The sequence below is a fragment of the Prionailurus viverrinus genome, chromosome B1 (assembly GCF_022837055.1).
Source record: "Prionailurus viverrinus isolate Anna chromosome B1, UM_Priviv_1.0, whole genome shotgun sequence".
Classification (NCBI taxonomy): domain Eukaryota; kingdom Metazoa; phylum Chordata; class Mammalia; order Carnivora; family Felidae; genus Prionailurus; species Prionailurus viverrinus.
In genome coordinates, this window is record NC_062564.1 from 126,587,246 (window position 1) to 126,609,275 (window position 22,030).

Consider the following 22,030-nt stretch of genomic DNA (forward strand, 5'->3'; position numbering starts at 1 on the left):
CCGTATTAAACAAATACAAAAATACCCAGGGAGTCTGTGTTCCACTCCACACTCCTACATTGTTTATAACACTCGATGAGCTTAAATCTTTTATCTAATTCCATACTATTCAAACAAACATGGTTATTCCTAAATCACAGCTGTCTGCTACAATAAGAGCATCGCACTTTACCATTTAACAAGATTAATGACCTGTGCACAGCCTCGCTAAAACTTTCTCCTGTGCCACATCAATTATTGGTCTTCCTGTTGAAAAGCACTATTTCACTTCATTAGAAATCTTCAGTGAAGGGATTCTGAATAATACCAATGCCTGTAACCACCTTCAAAATAACAGAACTCCAGGATCTCATAAAGTTTTCTGCATAGCTCATTGGAAAACATCTGCATTATTTAGCATTTCAGTAACGAGACACAAAAACAATGAACCAAGGATTATTTTTAAATGCACTTAACATTGAAGAATTAGTTTATATACAGTGCTCTTTCCATTTGTTGGCATTGGCTTTGGTACATGTTTGGTGGGGTGGGTTTTGGGGGGGTTGCTTTTTTTTTCCCCCTGGGGATGCTTCAAACTCCTCTCTGCATGTTCCAGCCTGCCCGAGCACTCCAGGACTTGGTGAGTTTACAAGCTTGGAGCGTGGATGCAGAGGAAGCGGAGGAGGAGATGAGTCAGGAAATGCAAGGCCACCTAACTCGCTTCCTCCTTCTGAAGAGCTGCCTTCCAGACCTGCTCAGGTCTCATCACTGTGTCCTCAGAGCCAGGCTGAATATGGGTTTGTTCAGACTGCATCATATCATTGCCTGTTAACAAAGGTTCGTGGCACAGTTGGGCAGCTCAACTAAGTCAACTAGTATCCCTTCAGTGTAAAGAAAACTAGATTCTGCAGACGCCTATCTTTTCTCTCCTCAAGATGAGAGACTGTTGCAGGCTGGTTTGTCATGGAGAAAATCATGACGCTTTAAAGACACACACACACACACACACACACACACACACACACACAAAGAACATCCTTTATGCAAATGTCAGGACATCACAAACAAGTGAAATAATGTGTACCCACTGTGCAGGCTAAGTGTTAACCCAGTCAATATAGTTTAGAAGTAGCAAAAGCAAATTGGAAAAAAGAAACAGATAATTTAACATACTACACTTAGCTCCACATAAATGACTGCAGTGAAGCACCATTACTGTCACCATCAAAACAAAGAAGGAGGATTCCTGTAGTGAATATACGGAATTTCAGCAAAAAGAGAAGAGTCTATTTAGAAGTTGGTCATAGCCACCTGTTTACCTCAAGCCTTACCTCATCACTGCTCCACCGGTTGGGGAATGAGGGACGTAGCTTCTTGATGCACACAATCTCTCTCATGTCCTCATAAGAGGGGTCACTGGGCACCAGATCGTGATAGGGAAGCTGGTATTCTTCCACTATACCTGAAAATATGAGTTGTTTTTGAACTATTATTATCGTCACTTTCTATGAGGTAGACGTAAACGGCCAACATACAAACCGTTCTCAAAAAGTTCTGTCAGTACTAAAGACAAGTGTAGGCTGAAAAACTGCAAAATAAGTCTTGAAAAACTACATGTGCCCCAATGACACTTAATCTAATTAAAAACATAAATAGAAAACCTAATGAAACATATTATTACAGGTTTTTTCTAATTTCCCAAAGCTAAGTAAAACAAGCATCTCAAATTTATTTCCAATTTCATAAAGGGTCTTGTGTGCCAAATTAAAAAAAGAATCTATATTAAATCTCAATGCAAACTTGGCAGGCACCTCCCAAACTCATACCGCATAATATGGGACTGTTTCTATTATTGCAATATGAGATTATGAATCTCATAATACATTTGGCAGTGTGTCCTACTCGAACAAAACGGGAGATTTACATTTTTCTGCTTAATCATAAGAATGCACTTTTCCGCACTTAAAATTCAAAAAAATTATACACACCTAAAAATACCAGCCATGATTTTGTAGGTGCAAGAACTGTCTGATTTTTAATTATTTTCTCCTTTAAATTTTCTGTGTTTCACCCAACTTTCTCTAAGAAATGCATTACTTTGAGAAAAAAAGAGGTATTGAATAAAGGAGGGTTAAGATACAAATCTATGTCATCTTAGGAAAATGGCACTTAGCGTGAGAAATTCCGTTTCATTTTTCCTAGTATCTACTTTCTACCTTATTCCTTTTGTCCTTTAGAAAAGCAGGCTACTTATATCTTCTTTTCAGTCCTATCTGATTAACTCCTCACAATAATTACCAGCAGCCTCTGTCCTTAGAGGATATTGCTCTGAACACTCTATGTGGAGCACCTTTCCTCCCCATCCTGAATCATCTATTACAGAAGCGTAATTGCTTTTATCTGAACAAGATGATACCGCCAGGTTGGCAGGTTATCCAGTGCATCATTAAATTCGCTGGTGTTTACTCTGACAAAAGCAGGAGTCTGTGTTAGGCCCTTTCTTGCAAACTCAAACCCATATATAAACCTAAAGGACGAGAAGGTTCAGCAGTTTCTTCAGACCATTCCAGCTCACTGTCTTGTTCCTCGCTGAGAGCACAGAGCATGACTGTGTGTGTCGTCTACATTAACAGTTCCTTCCATTGTGTTTCATCTCTATAGGAGATACTAAAGGCACAGGGTCTAAAGCATAGCGGATGCTCACACTTCATCTGAGTTCTTCCTCTTTTTCTAATTCTTAAGACAATGGCTCTGGCAACACCTTGAGGGCAAGGGCCACGTCTGTCTTATTCATCTCATATTTTCCTCAATGCCTAATGTTGGTGTCGTTATCAACATGGTGGTAAGCAAGTATATGTACCACAACAAACTCAGAGCCAACCACATAAAATTATGAATTAGTCAAAGTCTATCTTTGAACTATAGGCCTTCCTTCTTTCTCTTATATGCAATTAAGTTATCAAAACTTCCATATTAGCTGCCATTTAATGGTGTCTGAAACCTCAAAAATTCTTTTTCTTCCCAGGTTTAGTAGACTTACATCCAGATGTATCTAGGTCACCCAATAGTCCCTAGACTAGAAAGACAAAACCAAAACTTCCACCATCTTCATAAAGGAAAGTGTTGGAGAACAGAGTTTTGTGTGTGTTTGCCTTTCTGGAAAGAGAAAACAAACTCACTTATTAGGAACCCACTAGATACCAGGCATGTAGCTAAGTATGCTGTATAACTTATTAAATTTTTATAAACATGTTTGTGAGGTAGCATTATTACCCACATTATCCAGATGAGAAAAGTTGGTTTTGAGGGATTCAGTACCTTGCCCAAGGCCATACAGTTGGCATGGGGCAGAGCTGGGACTGGAATGTCTCTGACAAACATATGTCAATCTCATAAAGAGAAAAGGCAACATTTTAGTACCTCTCAAATCTCCATAGGCAAAGACAGACCTAGTAAAGCAATTAATACCGTGCTGCTTTTATAAGGCTAACTTGTTTTTAAGCTGAGAATCATTTCTCCTGTGTTCAGCTCACAGGCTTCCAAATACAGGTTTCCTGTGGACTTGTTTGCTTTAGATGTTCAGGAAAACGTAATTAGAGAAGTAGTCTTGTAGTCTACTTACTACTCCTTCAACTTCTACAAACCTATCGTAAGTGTAAGCATAGTATTCCAAAATAGGCTCATCGACTCTTTATACATCATGAACCAAGGCACAGTTAGTTAACTTCTATTTTGGTTTGCTCTTTTCTTCTTCGTATATAATGGGAGATTTATTCACTATCTGGTTAGGAAACATTTCCTATGTCAACTTTCCTTTTTGCAGTTCTCTCACTTTAGAGGGAACGTGTTCTATTTTAAATTAAGCTTCTAATAGGCTCAGAATTCCCAGAGTGATGAGAAGGCATTGCATCGTGATCTTTCTACCAAAGTCTAAATGCCTGTTGATTAACTGTTTCTCCTCTATATTTAAATATGAATCCAAATATAAGTTAAGCCCCTACCAACCAAAATGAAAATTTTAAATAAGAGCTAACATGTATTGAAAGCTATTGATGTACCAGGAAGTTTTAATTCTCTTTAATTCACCTCCTCCTTAAGAAGAGAGAACTGGAATCAAGCTGAGTAACTTGTCAAAGGTTCACAGATAGTAAACAGCAGGTTTGAGAATGAACCCCAGCCCCAGTGAAGTGTTCTCCACACTTTCAGAAGCATGGGCAAACTCAGGGTTTCACAAAAGTGAGTTTAAATTGGCCGTGATGAGCAGCAGCACGGTCTCTTACCAAGCACAGCCATGAGAGTAACCATAAACAGGGTACTTGATAATGAAGAGCCTAAGATTCAGCTTCTCACCTAAAAAGTGTTGGAATCTATTTAAAGACAGATGATGCAGCAGTAAGCGAGATACTACACACAATAATAATGCCTCTGAATATTTAGTAATGTCTTACGTTGTCTTACTAGGGAATCCTTGTTTGTAGGAAACTTATCATGACCAGTAGTAATACTCTTATGCTTTCATTTCCTTTTGATAAAAACTGATGTTTTCAAACTGCTTTATGAAGAAGAACTATAGAAAGTCAAGTGTGGGGGGGAGGTTAAGAATGGGTGTCCCACCCCACATTTCTGTCTGTACCTTACTTAATCTGCGTAGAGGAAGCCACAAGGAATGGGGTATTGGAGTTGGGGATGGGGCCCAGCAGGTTGGTGACAAGAAGCTGGAAGGAGGCAGTCCAAGATGATTCTAAGACGTCAGATATCACTTCCTGGGGGGACTGTGACTGTATCAACCGAAACAAGGTGGAAAATAAAAGGCAATTGTGGACAATATGCTAACTCCGATCTCTGATCAGAAAGGATTTGTAGTAGATCCAACAGCATCACTGTTACTTACCTCCTGATACACATCTCCTAGCAACCTCCCAGAGGATGAGTCCAAAACTGTACATGTCGGCCATAATGTAAGACTGAAAGTGATTTCTATTTAAGCTCTCGTCCAACACTTCTGGGGGCATATAGCGTTTGGTGCCAACTCGGGTGTTGGGTGGTATGTCAACTTCATTGGTATCACTGAGGAAAAAGGAAAGCAAAGCCCTATCAGCACTGAGCAGGACCAACAAATGACAAGTTGAAGGGATTCCTGAACAGGGTTTTAGCGAAAGGTGGGAAGGGATAGCCTTTCACAGAATAACGTTTCCCTGAAACATATGTTTTGCCAGGAGTTGTATTATATATTCACACGTAAAGACCCAACGAAGATGGCAGAGTGAAGCTACGACATACAAGGTTGCATTGCCACTGGATCAAATATACACTCGGAATAACTGCTATATATCTATTAAAAATGCCTAAAAATATCTTCTTCCCCTTCATATTTTAATAGCTTTGCTCTGAAAATTGGCATGAGCACATGCCAAGGTGGTTCGTTTGAGACAGTATTTTTAAAACCAAGTGTTGCGAGGTTTTTAGAGGTGCAAACAAGTTAAAAAATGAGGGAGGAAGAGAACCAACAAAGACCTGAAAATGTTTTACTCTGATAAGCAGGATCTACAACATGTGCTTCTTAATAAAAGGAGGAAAGGAATAACTGAACATAGTATCAGTAGGTGAATGAAAATTTCAGGACGCGATCCATTCATCCTGATTTCCCATAGATTGGGAGAAAATTCACGATGGGTGGACACCAATCTGTAGAATGGCACTTGGGAACCACTGCCTCAGTGCTGCGAGCTGCAGCCGGAGTTCTGAATGGAGATGTGTAAAGTCAAACTACCATTGCTCGATAGGCTGACAACTAACCAAGACGAGGTGTGTAAAATCGCGACCAGCACAGTCCGAAGCATGTATCAGAGGTTAACTAGTATTCTCTCAGCAGACACTAGTGGAGCTAGGAAGAGCAATAAACCCCAGTTTTGGTGAAGAGACTATTAAACAGAAAAGACACAAAAAGTCATTGTTAAAACTGCCGTTTGCGGGGGATCGTGGCTAAACCCGGCTATCTCCTAATTCCTAGGGAACGTGTTTTCCTTTTCATCACACTCCACTGACTCTCTAGCAGCTACGTGTTATTTCTCCTCCACGAGGAAGTTACACAGAGCAAATATCACATTTATCAGGCTGGGTCACAGGCAATAACGCCAAACTTGCCCAAACACTACTGGCTTTCAGGAAGAACCTGTGGCTTTGATCTCCCTGCCTCCATCTTTATTGTCTACAACAGAAACTATGCAGTGTCACTTGGGAAAATTTAAAGGGTGGCAGATGTCTCTCTGCAGATCTCCAAACTGTTAACATTTACTAAAACGCATAATGCTTCATCCTTAGAACCATTTTAAATTCATTTCCAGCTAAAAGCCTTAATATAAAGCTATTGCAACAGATGGGCCACCAGTATTCTCATTAGGCCCCTCAGGAACTTCTAGGAGCTACTGCTCTGAGAAAGCCTGTTTGTTTTTAAAATAAAAGTTAAAGTGTAAATTTTTAAAAATGAAAATAAATAAATTTACATATATATATGTTATATAATATATATTAGTCTGTAATATAGACTTGGAAGAAAGTGAGCCAAGAAGCAGCTTAATGATAAAATGAAAAATATCAGATTTCAAAGATGCCACAAAAATTCCACTTTTAATTATACTGACATCTCTTCTGTGTGAGCACGTAGTAGGTACTTCATTAATGTGTTCTAATTTATGATTTTGAATCATTAGAGGAAGACAGTGGTGGGCCTGGGTAGAGAATTCTGGTTTCTATACAAAGAAACAAACATGGGGGCTGGCAGATGGAAAGAAACTGGTAAAGGGCCTAAATTATATTCCAGAACATGGACTGGGAGACGAAATTAAGACCAGTCTTATCATGGGCCCCACAAGAGTGTATCTGGGCCAAAGATATACTGTGACCACACTTGATAAAGATTTTAGGCAACTCCTTCCCATTCTTACTCTTAGCTTCTTGTGCTTTATTTGGATTTGCTAGGTCAGGAAGGGCTAACAGAATATCTGACATGGAGACAATCTATTGTAAACTGAAAGATAATAGTCACTTGATGACAGAATTAAGATTTCTGATAGGTAGACTACACAGAGTTCATCTCTACACTCTCATTCCCTCAAACACTGAACAAACATACAATCAAGGATTTGGTTGGTCCGTCAGATTCCCAAAAAATGTGCAGGCTTGGCACAACTGTCCCCTCTCTTCTTTCCTTTCCCCACCCTTCGTGTTTCCTTGGTGGTTTGTGAATAGATACCCTCCCTCAGAATATCTGAATAAGTATCTGTTTTCCAACCTAAAAGTGTAAACTCCTTGAGCCCTAAATATCTACTATAATCATTTCACAGCCCTAAAGAGAATTGTCCTGATCCCTCTTCATTCACAATGGGCTGTGCACATGGTTGGTAAATAATACACTTTAACTGAAAGAAAAGGCCAGTCTACAGTAAACTTTGCTATAGATACTTTAAAGAGAAATATAAAAAATCTCTGGGGCACCTGGGTGGCTCAGTCGGTTGAGCGTCCGACTTCAGCTCAGGTCATGATCTCAAGGACCGTGAGTTCAAGCCCGCATTGAGCTCTGTTCTGACAGCTCGGAGCCTGCAGCCTGCTTCACATTCTGGGTCTTCCTCTCTCTCTCTCTCTGCCCTTCCCTGCTCATGCTCTCTCTCTCTCTTTCTCTCAAAAATAAATAAACATTAAAAATATTAAAAAAAAAATCTCTGTTGTATATAGACCATAAAATGAGACATTACCAATATCTAAGAGGTTAAATAAAATTTTGTTAAGCAAAGTAACGTTGTAAAAGATTACTGTTAACCTAATGGCAAATGCCTTCAGCACTACACTTAAATGACAAACACGCCAATTATAAGTACTTCATATCAAACATCATAAAGGGGCAGACCCTCCAAGACATATATAGCTCCAGCCCCTCTTTGCTCAGGAGTGTTTCTATATTAGAAAGTAATTAAACTGCAGCTCTCTCTCTCAGGTTTTCAGTAACATTATCTTAGCTGCTCCCAAATTAGGGAAGAGAAAAAGTAAGTTTGTTCATCTTCAAGACCAAAAATAGAAGCCAGGGATATTGACACTGGGGGACCGAGAATAAAGGAAGAAAAAGAGGCCGTAAGTAGAGATCAATGGTGCAGAGCATGTAAGAATAGGGGATAAAGTAATTGAAGGAAGGGGTCAAGGAGGAAGAAGGAAACAGGAAAGGTCAGGGCGCCTTCAGCTTTCCCTGGCTTCCTTTTCCATGAAGGGGCAGTTCATGAGAAAAGACAGATACTGTACAAGGAGGGCAGAGTCGGAGAAACGAACTCTAAATGCACAAAAGAATCCTCTGTGCTGCAGCGGCCACACGTACATGTGGTCAAATCATAAAATCACTCAGAGCAAAGATAAATACCAACTTCAGGATACTAGCTACTTCCGGGTCGGGTAAAGGGGAATCAAATAGGGAGCAGAATGCAAAGGGCTATCTTCAACACTGCATTAAAAAAAAAAAAAAAAAGACCAGATAAAAATAAGGCAACTTGTTAACTTTGTTAACATTATAACAATTGTTACATGAGTGCCTTATTATTTTTTATACTTTTCTGTATATATAAATATATTTTAATTAAATATATTATAAAGGAAAAGAATTCAGCAGGGTAAGGAACAAGAAAAACGTACCTTTCAAGGATTAAGGGATAGGTTGGAAACATAAGGCTCTGAAGAGCAAAAGTGGACCCAAGTAGAGAAGATGAGTTTCTATCAGGAAAAACCAAAAACATTCCATCAAAAACATGGGTGCCACGTTCACTGTAGAGGAAAACATGATCTCTCCTGCCTTCCAATGGAGAAGAGTTAGAAATATTTGCACAAAGGGCTCATAACTGAAAAACTGGGTTTAGAGAACTACAGGGGTAGATATTTTTACTTACACTTTAATAATTAATCCTTCTACTAGATCCAACATTGGCTTTCATCCCTGTTAATGTACCAGTGTGATACAGGCTTAAGTAGAATGTGAAAAAACATAAAAATATAATTTGAATGAGGCACCTGGGTGGCTCAGTGGGCTAAGCATCCTACTCTTGATTTTGGCTCAGGTCATGATCTTACAGTTCATGGGATCGAGCCCCACATCAGGCTCTGCACTGACAGCTCAGAGCCTGTCTGGGATTCTTTCTTTCTCTCCCTCTCGTTCAGCCCCTCCCCCACTTATGTGTGCACACGCTGTCTCTCTCCTTCTCTCTCTCTCAAAATAAATGAACTTAAAAAATATATCTAAATATAAATATAAATATAAATATAAATATATATATATATATATATATATATCTTTTTTGAACAAAATAAATTAAGGGTTGTCAGGCAACTTCCTCTCCAGGAAAAGAAAATTGTTTTAGAATCTTATGTTACTGGGTATTTTTCTTTATGAACTTTAGGGACAGTGGGCTGGGACAGGATTAAATAAAAACACCTAAAATTTTCTGAATAAAAAATAAACAGTAATTTGGGAGGTTGGGGGTAAAGAGGCAAGTCAATTAGGAAGAAAAAGCGTTCTCTCCTCTGACCTAGAGTCATGACAAGATGTTAAGCTTCTGTAGGAAACAAAGATCGGGAAAATGTTCTGGTGGCATGAATTTCATGACTAAATTTTACACAGTGCCCTACAACGTATCTCAGCAAAGCTCTCTTCAACCTTGAGTTGATGGTGTTTGGCAAAGAAAAGAATCAGCTACTATACTATGTGGAGGTATAGCAAACATATATATAGAACATATATCAAAGATATAAGGCTGATAGGACAGAGAGGAAAACAGTTCCTTAGGGTCCCCAGATGCGCTGTGAATGAAACCGAGTTCCCTACTGTATTAAGTAGGATTAGGGCTGATTAAGTGTAATTTCATTTGATTCTCAAAATGTAGGATGCCCTCAACTAGGACTACATAAAGAGGCATGAAAACAAACTTCCTATTTCTGACCAAAATAATTTAGATGACAGTGGTAGGATAAAGAAAGTGGCAGCATGGTGGTGTAAGAGGTCTACAGAGGAGACCAAACCTTCCAGCATTCGTACACTCTCGGTGGCTCCTTCTCATCCAACGGGGATACAAAGTGATCGAGGGTCCTCAAGGCAACTGCTTTAGGCAGGGAGAGGGCAGCAAGGCACACTGACAGTGTGAGACAATGGCAGCCAGAGAAGGGAAGAGAAGGCAATGAAAGGATACAATACTAAGATACTAAGATTTTCCTCTTCTGAAGGTGACAAGGAGGGCTGATGAAGTAGGCACATGGCAGAAGCAATAGGACCTGCTGGGAGACAGATTTCATTACTGACATGGTTTAGAACCTTGGGCGCACGGTGACGATTTTAATTGGTTTTATTGTCTATGGACAGTGCCGCTCCCTACTGCGTATGTGGCCCTCTGGGTCTGGCCCTGGTACCCAGAGTGGCACGTGCACACTGCAGTTCTTAAAGTAACCAGCAGAGGGAACCGTGGAGCTCCTGTGAATGCAGAGAGGCTCAAAGTGGAGCCTCCAGCAAGGAGCCAGAGAGAGCTGGAGGATGAGCCTGGGCAAAGCATGGGACTGGGGAATAGGGCATGACTTACACTGTCAGCCATGATGCACCAGAGGAGGGGCAGGCAAAAGATTTTTATTTTGGTGGCGGAGTATAATAAAGCAGATTTTTAAAAACACAGTCTTTGCCTTAACCTTGTTTTGGGTTAACTATTTTTCAGGTTCATTAAACCTCCCGATTATAAACACATAGCAGGAATTCTTGCAAGAAGTGTTGGGTAAAGGAAAAAGCCACAGGTTCGGCACAGTGCACATTCCCCCTGTACCATCGGCTGACGGGAGAGGTGCACGAAAGACATGAAGATCCCACTGTGGCCATGAGAAACCAGCTTGGGGAATCAAGATGTTAGCTCCAATCAGGTGGCTGTGGCTCATGAAGCCTTTGGTCACACGCAGGCGGTCTTCTGCTGGGTGTTGCTGGTGTCTAAAACAGAGAGATGAAAGAAGGAGAGAGGGAGGAGGGAGATAAAAAGGTAATAGAGAAGGAAGAGAAGCAAACATCGCATACCTTTAATAATCTAAAAAGGGGTTTAAAAAATAAGAATTCAGTGATCAAAAAAGAATGAAATCTTGCCATTTGCAAAACATGGATGGAACTAGAGTGTATTATGCTAAGTGAAATAAGTCAGCCAGAGAAAGATAAGTACCGTAGGACTTCACTCATATGTGGAATTCAGGAAACAAAACAGATGAACAAAAGGGAAGGGAAGCAAAAATAAAATAAAAACAGAGAGGGAGGCAAACCATAAGATACTCTTAAATACAGAGAACAAACTGAGGGTTGCTGGGGGGGCGGTGGGGGAAGATGGGCTAGATGGGTGATGGGCATGAAGGAGGGCACTTGTGGGGATGAGCACTGCGTGTTGCATGTAAGTGATGGATCCCTAAGGCTACTCCTGAAACCATTATTGTACTATATGTTAACTAACTTGGATCTGAATTCAAAAGAAAAAAGAAAAAGAAACTACTCCAAAACAATAAATAAACAAGAAGAACTGAACTTCCAAGAACAATGAAAGAAGGGCAGGAGGCATAAGACATATAAGGGAAGCCAATGGTTTGCTTGAGGCTTGCAAATGACATCTGAAATTAACCACACGGGAAACATAGTAGAGCCTCCAGAACCTCCTGGTAGGAAGACAGAAGCAGCCTCCCAACGCATGAAAGACCCTCCTGAGCCTTCAGAGGAAGGGGCTGTGCACATCCCTGGGTGTTTCCTACAGCATCTGGTAGGTAACAGTGGTGCTGGCCGGCCACGCTGAACTCTGCCCAGTCAGATGCTAACCAATGAGGAGAGTTTTCTGCTGCACTTTCAAAAAGACTCAATGCTTCTACAATTAAATCCTGAGACATCTCAGGATTTCTGAGCAACAGAACTTTCAAGCTAAAAACCCTTCAAAAAGAGGGTGGACATGGCTGCAAAACCCTGACAGAGAGCGGGGATTCTGCCACTAATCAGCGGAGTTCTTGGACTCCGGCGAGTCATTTAGGCATGACACTTTTTAAATATACCACTAAGTACACGAACCAGAGGTAGGGTTAGTGCTAATGGCATCAGAAGGACGCAGAGGAAATGCAGTGCCTCCTGGGCTGGGTCACTCCACCTCCTTTGCATTTGGACAAGTTGACAATTATCAGTTGGGAGATCCGCGTTACAGACCAATCTCCATTGTAGTTTTTCTATTTAAAATTTAATAGCAGAGAAGTTCTAAACCAGGATTTTCCCCCCCTAAGAAAATATATTATTCTGACACTGAAGGACCAGTGGGGTTGCTTGATCTTCCAAAGTAAAAAGTGAAAAGATTGGTAAGTTCCTTTAAGGGATTTCACATGTCATTGTTTTGTCCTCCCAAGAGAGATTTGGGGTTACGATGATGTCTGCTTCAGCATCACCTGGATTAAGTCTCTGTTGGGCAAGAAATACATCAGCACTTACGTCATTTTCAAGAGAGTGCATGAAAAAAAAATGAAGACAGCCTAAAAAAAATTATACGAGCAGGAAATCTCTGAAGCATACTCACTCTCTCTGTGGCTCTCAACTTCCCTGGGAACCTCCCAGAAATTACTTAAAAGCCTGAGAGAACACTTACCATGTAGAGACCATGGTAAAGATTAAATTCTCACAGGAAGTTCACTTATGAAGTCTGAGAACTCCACACTGGGTTACCTTTAACCCCACTTGTAATAAGATCTCTAACGATCTCTGTGTGTGCACGTGCCCCCAAAATAGGAAAATCAGGAAAAGAGCAGAAACCAAAGAAATATATAAAGCAAGGTTTAAAAGTAAAGCTCAAAAATTGAGAAGAGCAAAGTTCCTTTGAAACACAGAAAATAAAATGTGAAAAGGACCTCTGAAATTATCAAATGCAGCCTCCATTTAATGGAAGGAAACTGAGGTCCAGAAAAGTAAATGGTCCCACAACTGCTCTAGCCATGAGATTTGTGCCTCCAACAGCCACGGTTTCACAGCTGAGCCAGTGTCCTCAAGCCTTCCTCTCTTGATGAACAAGTCAATACATGCCAAACAGAGCTCTGAATTATCCCTTAAAGCACTCCCCTCTGCTTCCTGGAATCAGGGTTCACATGAAACTTGAAAGATCATTTAGTTCATTCTCCTTATAGTAGCAGAGCTGAGTTTCAGAAATATAACACTCGCTTTTCTTGCCTATTTTAAGATCTGCAGAGAAGAAAAGCCCTCAATTACTCTGATACTGCCAAGATGTATTGCTTCAAAACAATGTTGGAATACCTACAACGAATAATTCACTATGTCATGTCAAATGGGAAATACATTAATTAATCTGGCACGGATCCTGCTCTCAAGATGCCCAGTGACAAGTAGGCAAGATGAGGCAGGTACTAATATACTTATACTATCAGGCAGACAAGGGCTGGGAAATTACCAGGGAGTAGAGAAGATGATGTCATTATTCCTAGCTAGAGGATGGGTAAAGTGACTTAAAGGCAGCTCTGAGACCGGATTAAGGTACACGAAGAAGCAGGGGCATTTCAGACTGGAAACTATGCAAGGCACAATAAACATGCAGTACATATGGAGAAAACAAATACATCAGTTTTGCAAAAGCACACATACAAACTGGAGGGTTTGTTGGACGTAAAACAAGGAAGGTAGGGGCACCTGGGTGGCTCATTGGGTTGAGCATCCGACTTTGGCTCAGGTTATGATCTCATGGTTCATGAGTTCAAGACCCACATCAGGCTCCATATTGATAGCACAGAGCCCATTTCAGATCCTCTACCCCCCTCTCCCTCAGCCCCTCCCCCATTCTTTCTCTCTCTCTCTCTCTCTCTCTCTCTCTCTCTCTCTCTCTCTCAAAAATAAATAAACATTTAAAAAAAAAACAACCAGGAAAGTAGATTTAATCCAGAGTGTGTAGGACCTCTGGAGCTAAGAACAGATGCTTTTTTTCTTCAACCTGTAGTTCATGAGGGATTGTGTATCTGTCCACTAATACAAAATTTGGGAGCAACACCTCTGTAATGGGCACCAAGGAAAGGCAGTAGGGATGTAAATTTGAGAAAAAAAAACATGGTATCTACCTTCATGGAGCTTAGTCTTCATTGGGAATAACAGACAAGTAGTCCATGAGTATTGCACAAGACTATGAAAAATGTCATGACAGCATGCACAGGGTCACACAGGAGGGCAGAAGACTAACTAAAAGTCAGACTTAAAAGGGAATAATAAGAGGTGTCCCAAAGAAATGAACTGCAAAGATAAGTAGTAGTTATGCAAACAGAAGAGGAGATGCTGGGCACTCAGGTAAAGATAAAAACATGTTAAAACACCTGAAGGTGTGAGAAAGAATGAAGCATTCAGAATATATACTACAGTTGAACCCAAAGCTATAGGAAACCATGAAATTATTGTGCTGTCCAAAATTATGTTTCAAGAAAATAAATCTGGCAGCAGCATGTAGGGAAAAAAAATGGAAAATAGGAAAGACAAAGACTACAAAAACTACAAAGTGCTTCACTCCAGAATCTGGAAAAATGGTAGAGGACCCAAACGGGATTCAGTCCTAGTGGGAATATCATGGAGAGAGAATCTATTCAACTGAGCAAACCAAAAACTGAAGGAACAAAGGAAATGTCAGGCACCACACATTTTAGAATGGATCAACCACGACTGAGAACTAGAAAGGAAAGCAGGTATCAGCAGGAAATCTAGCAGTGGGGAAATATGTAAGAGACAGACCATGAACAGAACCCACAGACAAAGAAAATGAACGTGGAATAAAGGCACATCAAGAAAATAGCAGGAAGAAAGGTTTGCACACTGTGGACAGTGGAATGACAATAAGAAAGGCTTCTGGTGACAAAGATCAATGGAACCCCTTGAAACAGGAGCTCAGGAGAGAAGGGAGAAGACACAAAATCACACAAGACATTGTGAATTACTGGATTATGCAAGCAGATTACTCTATGGAACTCAAGAAATTTAACACGGGAGGACCGAAGAGAGGCCGGTAATTTGAGAAGCATCATAGGATTGATTGATTGATTGATTGATTGATTGATTTGGTAGAGGAGACTTAAAAAAGGCTGTAGATTAGAAAAAAGAATTCAGAAGAGAGAAGGGATTTTTTTCATGTTGTCAGGAGGTTCTTAATTTCCTCCTGCTTTGATTTTAAAGGTGAGAACTTCAATACCATCTTCTAAATGGTGGAGACCTTCCTGTATTGGGGGCCTATTATTAAGTCACACCTCAGTCTTTACAAAAATACCAATCCATTAGTCTTTTCTCATGAGTTTTATTGTCCAAACATTTCATCATCTCCATGGCTTTTCCACTGTGCCCTTCTCCATATTCTATCAAGTCTTCTTTGGGGGAAAAAAATCCATGAGAGGATCCAGCGAATTAATAAAGGCTAAACCTAGATTGAGTTTTTAAAAGGGTAGTTAGTTCTATGATGACCCCTCTATGCCAGCAGTTTGCAAACTCATTCTGTTTTGTATTCAAAGCAAAGGAATCATTTCTTCTAACTAAATCATCTGCAAGATAAAAGGGGCTGCACTGATTAGGGGTAAAATAGAGCCCCACTTACTGGGTACTCTTCCTCCCCACTCTGTACAAGCTGCTGCTGTCACTCCAAGGAGCCCGAGCGGTCTGAAACCACTGTGTTATGACACATGTTGGTTTATATGTTATTCACTTTAAGTCATGGTACAGTAGTGCTGAACGCTGACCGTGCTTTGTTAGTTTCTAACATTTCTCACGGAATAGCTATGCAAATGATCTTTCTTTCATAAGATAAAAAAACACAGCCTTTATCACCACATAACATGTAGATCTTTACTAAAACCTTTTCCTACCTACAAACGTATGCAGAATGCTCACCAAATCATCCCAGACATTAGGTACTCTTTTCTAAAGAGCTTCATGACAGCTACAAACCTAATGTAAACACTGTCTAGAAGCCAGGTCACCGAGGAGCACAGAAACAACAGGACACAAATACGTGTTTCTTCAAATTAATGTTTCTACTTTTTCCCTCCAAAGAAACATCAAAATTAAGAAGGTTCATCCTCTAAATTTCCTAGCAGCACCAAATGCCAGAATGTACAATCTATAAAAAAGGGATAGAAGAAAATCATAAAAAGTGTATTCATTCACTTTAATACTAACCTAATAAATTTGACGGCCAGGCCCAGGTCAGCTATACAGCATGTTCCGTTTTTCTTCACCAGGATGTTCTTACTTTTCAGATCTCGGTGGGCGATTGCCGGTTTGCCTTGTGTACTAAAGATTTCAGTATGTAAATGACATAAGCCACTGACAGCAGAATAGGCTAACTTCAGCATTGATTTTGTATCTAGAGTGGTGGACTTCAGATAGTCATAGAGGGAACCGTTTTCATGATAGTCTGTAATTAGGTACAACTGGGTCCAAGACCCTGTCCCTTTGATATCTGCAGCAATGAACCCTAAAAGGAAGAAAGACAAAAAGGTTTGAAGCCAAGTGTTTTCTGAATAGTATCAAGAATAATTCATATTCCCAAATATCATTCCTTGTCACAGAGGTGTCTTTGTTTAGTATTTCGTTCAGCTTTATGGTTATGCCTATGACAGTATTAAATTATGAATACCAACCAGAGGCCATCAAAACAGTAGAGGTAGAGGAACATTAAGCGTTTGTACCTGAAAACATGAGCCCTTTCTAGTCAGTCATTGATATTTACGTTATTATATTACAGTAAATAGTATACATATGCCACGGTTTACAGAACAGGTCTGGAGTCAGGGCTTACACTCCATATTAGCTTATACTCTTTCCAACTTGGATGATGCAGGTACATTATTTCTAACTTGAGAAAATGTTTTAAAAATCAATTCTCAATATAAACTCTGGATACGCGCGCGCGCGCACACACACACACACACACACACACACACACACACCCTGCAGATAAAACTTCTCTAACTTTTCACAACATTTAAACATGTGCTCCTTCAAATCCCTAAGAAACCCTAAGAAATTCTGGTATTACATTTGCATTTCCTGTCCCTGAAGAAAAAATTATTGGAGAGTATTCCATTTCCAGCCCACTATTCATTCACAGAAGTGGCTTAGTCATTCCTCCTGTGAGGTCTCTCAGTAGAAACTTATGACGTTCTTGGGCTCAGGCCAAGAAGAAAATGTCTATATATTTCATCACAGGTCTAGACAGATGAGTTAATAGGCAGATGTTAACAGAAAATAGAGGAAATCTAGGAAACCCTGAATACCGCTGTACCGACTCACCCAAAATGTTTTCATGCCTCATCAACACTGTCTGATATATTTCTGTCTCTCGGAACCAGCTGGCCTCCTCCGTGGTGAAGAACACTTTCACAGCTACCTTTTCGCCACGCCACTTTCCCATCCAAACTTCCCCATAGCGACCTTTTCCAATCTGTTTCACCATCTGAATCTGCTTAGCTATAGTCCTTTGGACCTGTTAAATCCCAAAACACACTGTTAGTGTATTCGCAGCACTACAGATTTGTTTAATCTTTTTTTTTTCCTCCTCCAGAGAAGAAACAATTACTGCATGCAAAATATATTTAGCCAGTAGTTTTTCTTTACATAGACACATTATTTATATTTATTTATTATTTTATACTGTCCCCTTTTAAATGTATTTGAGATTGATTATGGATTCTGAATTTTTGAATTATTGCTTCTACATTATTAAATATTTCATTCTACCTATTATCATTCTCATAGAGGAAAAATACCTGAATGGTTCACCGTCACTGGCAGAATAAAAACACTTTTCACTCCCACTACTGTAGCGGGATACTGGACACTCTGAAAGGACTCACCCACCACACACTTGATCTTGGATAAATTACAATGAAACACAATTGCAATGCATTGTTGGACACAAAGAAATAAAGGAAATCTCCAAGTAAGAAGGTCAGGGTAGAGGGAGGAGGGTGGGGAGGGGGAGGGAGGGAAGAGCTGAGACCAGAGCAGGGAACAGTAACCATTAGCACATACAAAAGCCAAGCTGCTGTCTGGGTGAAGAATAACATGAGCACTGCGATCTGGAATCTAAACTCAGACCCCTTTAAAAGTAGAGAAACTGAACCTAGGGCTTTGGCATTAAGCTGGGACCACTGAGTGACACTAAATTTGCCTGAGATTGGTAGCACCCCATGGCTCCCAACAAGAACAAACAGAAATCCTCTCCAGAGAAAATCACTTGCAGAATATTTTTCATCCCACTACAGCCAGCTATTAGATACCTTGAAGGAACACTTGCCACCATACAACTCGATCGTGGTAAGATGTAAGAAATAAAAAACTATAATGAATTATTGGCCTCGCAAAGAAATACAGGAAATTCCCAAGGCGAGGCGGGTAGGGAAGAAAGAAAATGAAGGGGGAGAAGGAAGGGAGACAGGAAAAGAAGATCCCACAGAATAAATTCCTTAAAACCAAAAGAAACAGCCACTATAAATAAGAGTCAAGAAAAACAACCCAAGTAGATTGAACCCCTTCAGATTTCAGACACAGGAGTTTTCAGACATACAATGCCACGGAACACTGTATGAAATATGTAAAGAAACAGAAGACAAATGAAAAAGAAGGAAGCAGCAAATAATTGTTGAAAATTATACTCTGAAGTGGAACCGTTAATTGTCACAGTCGAAAATGTAACATGGACAGGTAGAAGAAAAAGAGCAGGTTAGATCTGGAGAGGAAGTTAAGCTTGAAGAGAGCTCTAAAGAACTAGAGAGAGCAGTAGAAACAAAGAGAAAGAAAATATGAGAGGAAAGTGGTCTAAGGGTTAAATGTCTCTTTACATATGATCTGCGGCCCATCTGTACTCACATGAAAATATTGTAAGAACTCCATGACTGAAATGGCTAAGTATTGATGATAATTTACATAATTTGGGAGGCATATATAAAGAACCTAACACAAAACTCTCACAAGATCTGACCAGAAAACTGGAATGAATTCTTAGCAGAAATGTACTTTGAATCAAGTAAAGTTGAAATGTTTCTTTTTACGTTTACACTTTTAAGGACCAATACAACTGAGTCCACCCAGATAATCCAGAATAATCTCATCTCAAGGTGAGCTGATTAGCAACCTTAAGTCCCTTTTCCCGGGTAAAATAACAGATCCCAGGGATTAGGACATTTTGGGGGGCATTATGCCTACCAGAGATGTCTACCAACTAGGCTCATTCTGTTTTTGCATCATGGATGATTTTATTAATTCAAGAGGTCATGCTAACCATTGCCAGAGGCATTAACAGCACCCATATCAGACTAGAAGCTTTTAGGAAAAAAGATAAAATCTGTTTTTTAATGCTGTTTTCTAAAAGAAGGATTGAAAAATTAAAGCATTGCTGACATGCAATTAAGCCACTCAGCCTGAAGTAAATAAGGAACTCTCCAGAAGAGTTCAAACATGCTATTCAAGGAAATGTTCAATGTATTTCCACTTCTAAATGGGGGAACAGCGGCACCAAGAGCACCAAGCAGCTGAGAGACAAATCCGCAAATAGTTAAATTACTGACTAGGGAGGACACTTCCCACATTTATTACAGAAATTTTGTATTTAATTTACAGATGTTACAGAGCACTGTGTATGGAAATCTACAGAACATTTTCTGACATAAACAGTTTTGCATGCACTTCTTTTCTAACGATAATATAGCTTCTCGTAATTTAATGAATGTACTAATGGAATTGGCAATGCTTGAAAGAATAGGAACTTATCTCAAAGATAAAAAGTGTCACTAAATTATATTCAGAAATTTAAAGTGTACTTTAGTTTTGAGATTTATTGTAACTTCTAAGGAGGAAAACACTGGAAAACAAATAGGTTTCAGTTCCAAGAGCATAAACATCTGATTCATTAATACTGAAGGGGATTTTCATATTTATACTTTTCTTTTAAAAAATTATAATATACAGATTTTAAAATATAAGAACCGGGGCGCCTGGGTGGCGCAGTCGGTTAAGCGTCCGACTTCAGCCAGGTCACGATCTCGCGGTCCGTGAGTTCGAGCCCCACGTCAGGCTCTGGGCTGATGGCTCGGAGCCTGGAGCCTGTTTCCGATTCTGTGTCTCCCTCTCTCTGCCCCTCCCCCGTTCATGCTCTCTCTCTCTCTGTCCCAAAAATAAATAAACGTTGAAAAAAAAATTTTAAAAAAAAATATAAGAACCATATCTGCTACATATTAAATTCTAACAATTAAAAAAACAGTAAATTTGATAATAAAAACCTCTACAGTAAAAAAAATATTTACATCCTAAGTAGTATCAGTTTGGTCATAATGACTACCTCACAAGTTATCTTCTGTCTGGTCTATTACCTGCAGAGGACATATTAATCAAAGAGAAAAGTGTTTCAGTTATGCAAAGTAAGTAAGCCCTGGAGATCTGTTGCACAGCACAATGCCTACAATTAACAGTAGTGTATTGTATTCTTAAAAATTTGCTAAGAGGGTGCCTGGCTGGCTCAGTCAGTTAAGCATCTGACTTAGCCTCAGATCATGATCTCATGGTTTTTGGGTTCGAACCCCGCATCGGGCTCTGTGCAGACAGCTCAGAGCCTGGAGCCTGCTTCAGATTCTGTGTGTGTCTCTCTCTCTTCTCTTCCTCTACTTGTGCTTGCACTCTTTCTTCTCAAAAATAAATAAACATTAAAAAAAATTTAATTTGCTAAGAGAGTAGTTCTTACATTATATGTTCTTACATTTAAAAAAATAACAACAAATAAACAAGACAAAATAACAAGAGGGCAGGAGGAAACTTTTGGAGATGATGAATAGGCTCATGGAATAAATTAGGGTTATGATTTCACAGATGTATACTTATCCCCAAACTCTTCAAATCGTATACATGAAATATATACTTTTATACATTAAGTATATATACCTTTTATATCTCAAAAAAGTTATAATTCTTGACTTGAGATTAAAAAAAAAAACTTTTAGTACTACACTAAGAGGTCATGAAAACAATCAAGTAAATATGATATCCAAAGTCAGAACCAGACAATAAAGATTAGGTAAATCAATCTTAAGAGTTTGTATATATATATACATATAAACTTAAGAGTTTGTGTGTGTGTGTATATATATATATATATATATATATATATATATATATATATATAAAATTGTTATTTTCTATCCCAACAATCTTTTTGCATGGTCTATAAAGGAATCAAATGTTTTCTCATTAAAACAAATGCCTTGGATTCATTGTATGTTTTCTTCAAGTTTGGCGATGTTGACTATCAGAAAATTATACCTCTCATGAATGGAAAAGCCAGGACTTCATCCTGAAACATAAGCCCTCCAGCTGAAATGCAGTCTTCTTCCCCTGGAGAAGGACTCAGATCCCAGTTCGTTGTAATACTTTTGCCTTCAAAAGCCAGGCCAAAGTTCAGTAACACTATCCTTACTGAAAGCAGAGGGAAGATGGCTCCATACTTAAATGTTTTCTAATCTGCTCCTTATCAGAATGTCTAAGGGTCTGGATTGTAACCATACACTTACACTGAAAAACAATCACCTTACCCCCAATATGTCAAAATGTTATCAGAAAGCCCTTCATCTGAGATCTGATGTCTAACTGATGGCATAGAGCTTCTCTTTGTCCACTACCCTATCTGTTTCAGTAAAATGAAACCCCGTACTTATTGACATTTCCTCTCAGAAGACATTTCCTTTAAATTCAGGATATGTTCTTCTCATACCAGCAGAGGGAGGCCTGATCCACTTCCTGAGCTTTGAGACTGCTCAATTAAGTCTCTCAGGGATTCTCCAGGAGGAATGTACGTTTCGTCCTGTTCTAACCCAATGCTGTACCGAGGCCTGGTTTCTTGTCTTTTATACCTAAAGATGCACAGAGAAAGATAATTTAAGATACTGAATTGCAATGATGGGTAGAACACTGCAAACAAAACAGTCATCACAGCAGATTTCATTTTAGCACAAGAGAAGA

At 39.5% G+C, this 22,030-nt stretch overlaps 1 protein-coding gene across 1 annotated transcript in view; it reads right to left on the reverse strand.

The window, feature by feature from the left end:
- BMPR1B (bone morphogenetic protein receptor type 1B) overlaps positions 1–22,030 on the reverse strand; it is a 410,990-nt gene that overhangs the window by 4,384 nt on the left and 384,576 nt on the right. Inside the window, exons 7-11 of the mRNA XM_047857488.1 lie at positions 21,783–21,921; positions 17,315–17,507; positions 16,199–16,496; positions 4,871–5,046; positions 1,311–1,441 (exon numbers count right to left, since the gene is read on the reverse strand). Coding sequence (XP_047713444.1) covers positions 1,311–1,441; positions 4,871–5,046; positions 16,199–16,496; positions 17,315–17,507; positions 21,783–21,921 — 937 coding nt within the window. The remainder of the gene's footprint in view (positions 1–1,310; positions 1,442–4,870; positions 5,047–16,198; positions 16,497–17,314; positions 17,508–21,782; positions 21,922–22,030) is intronic.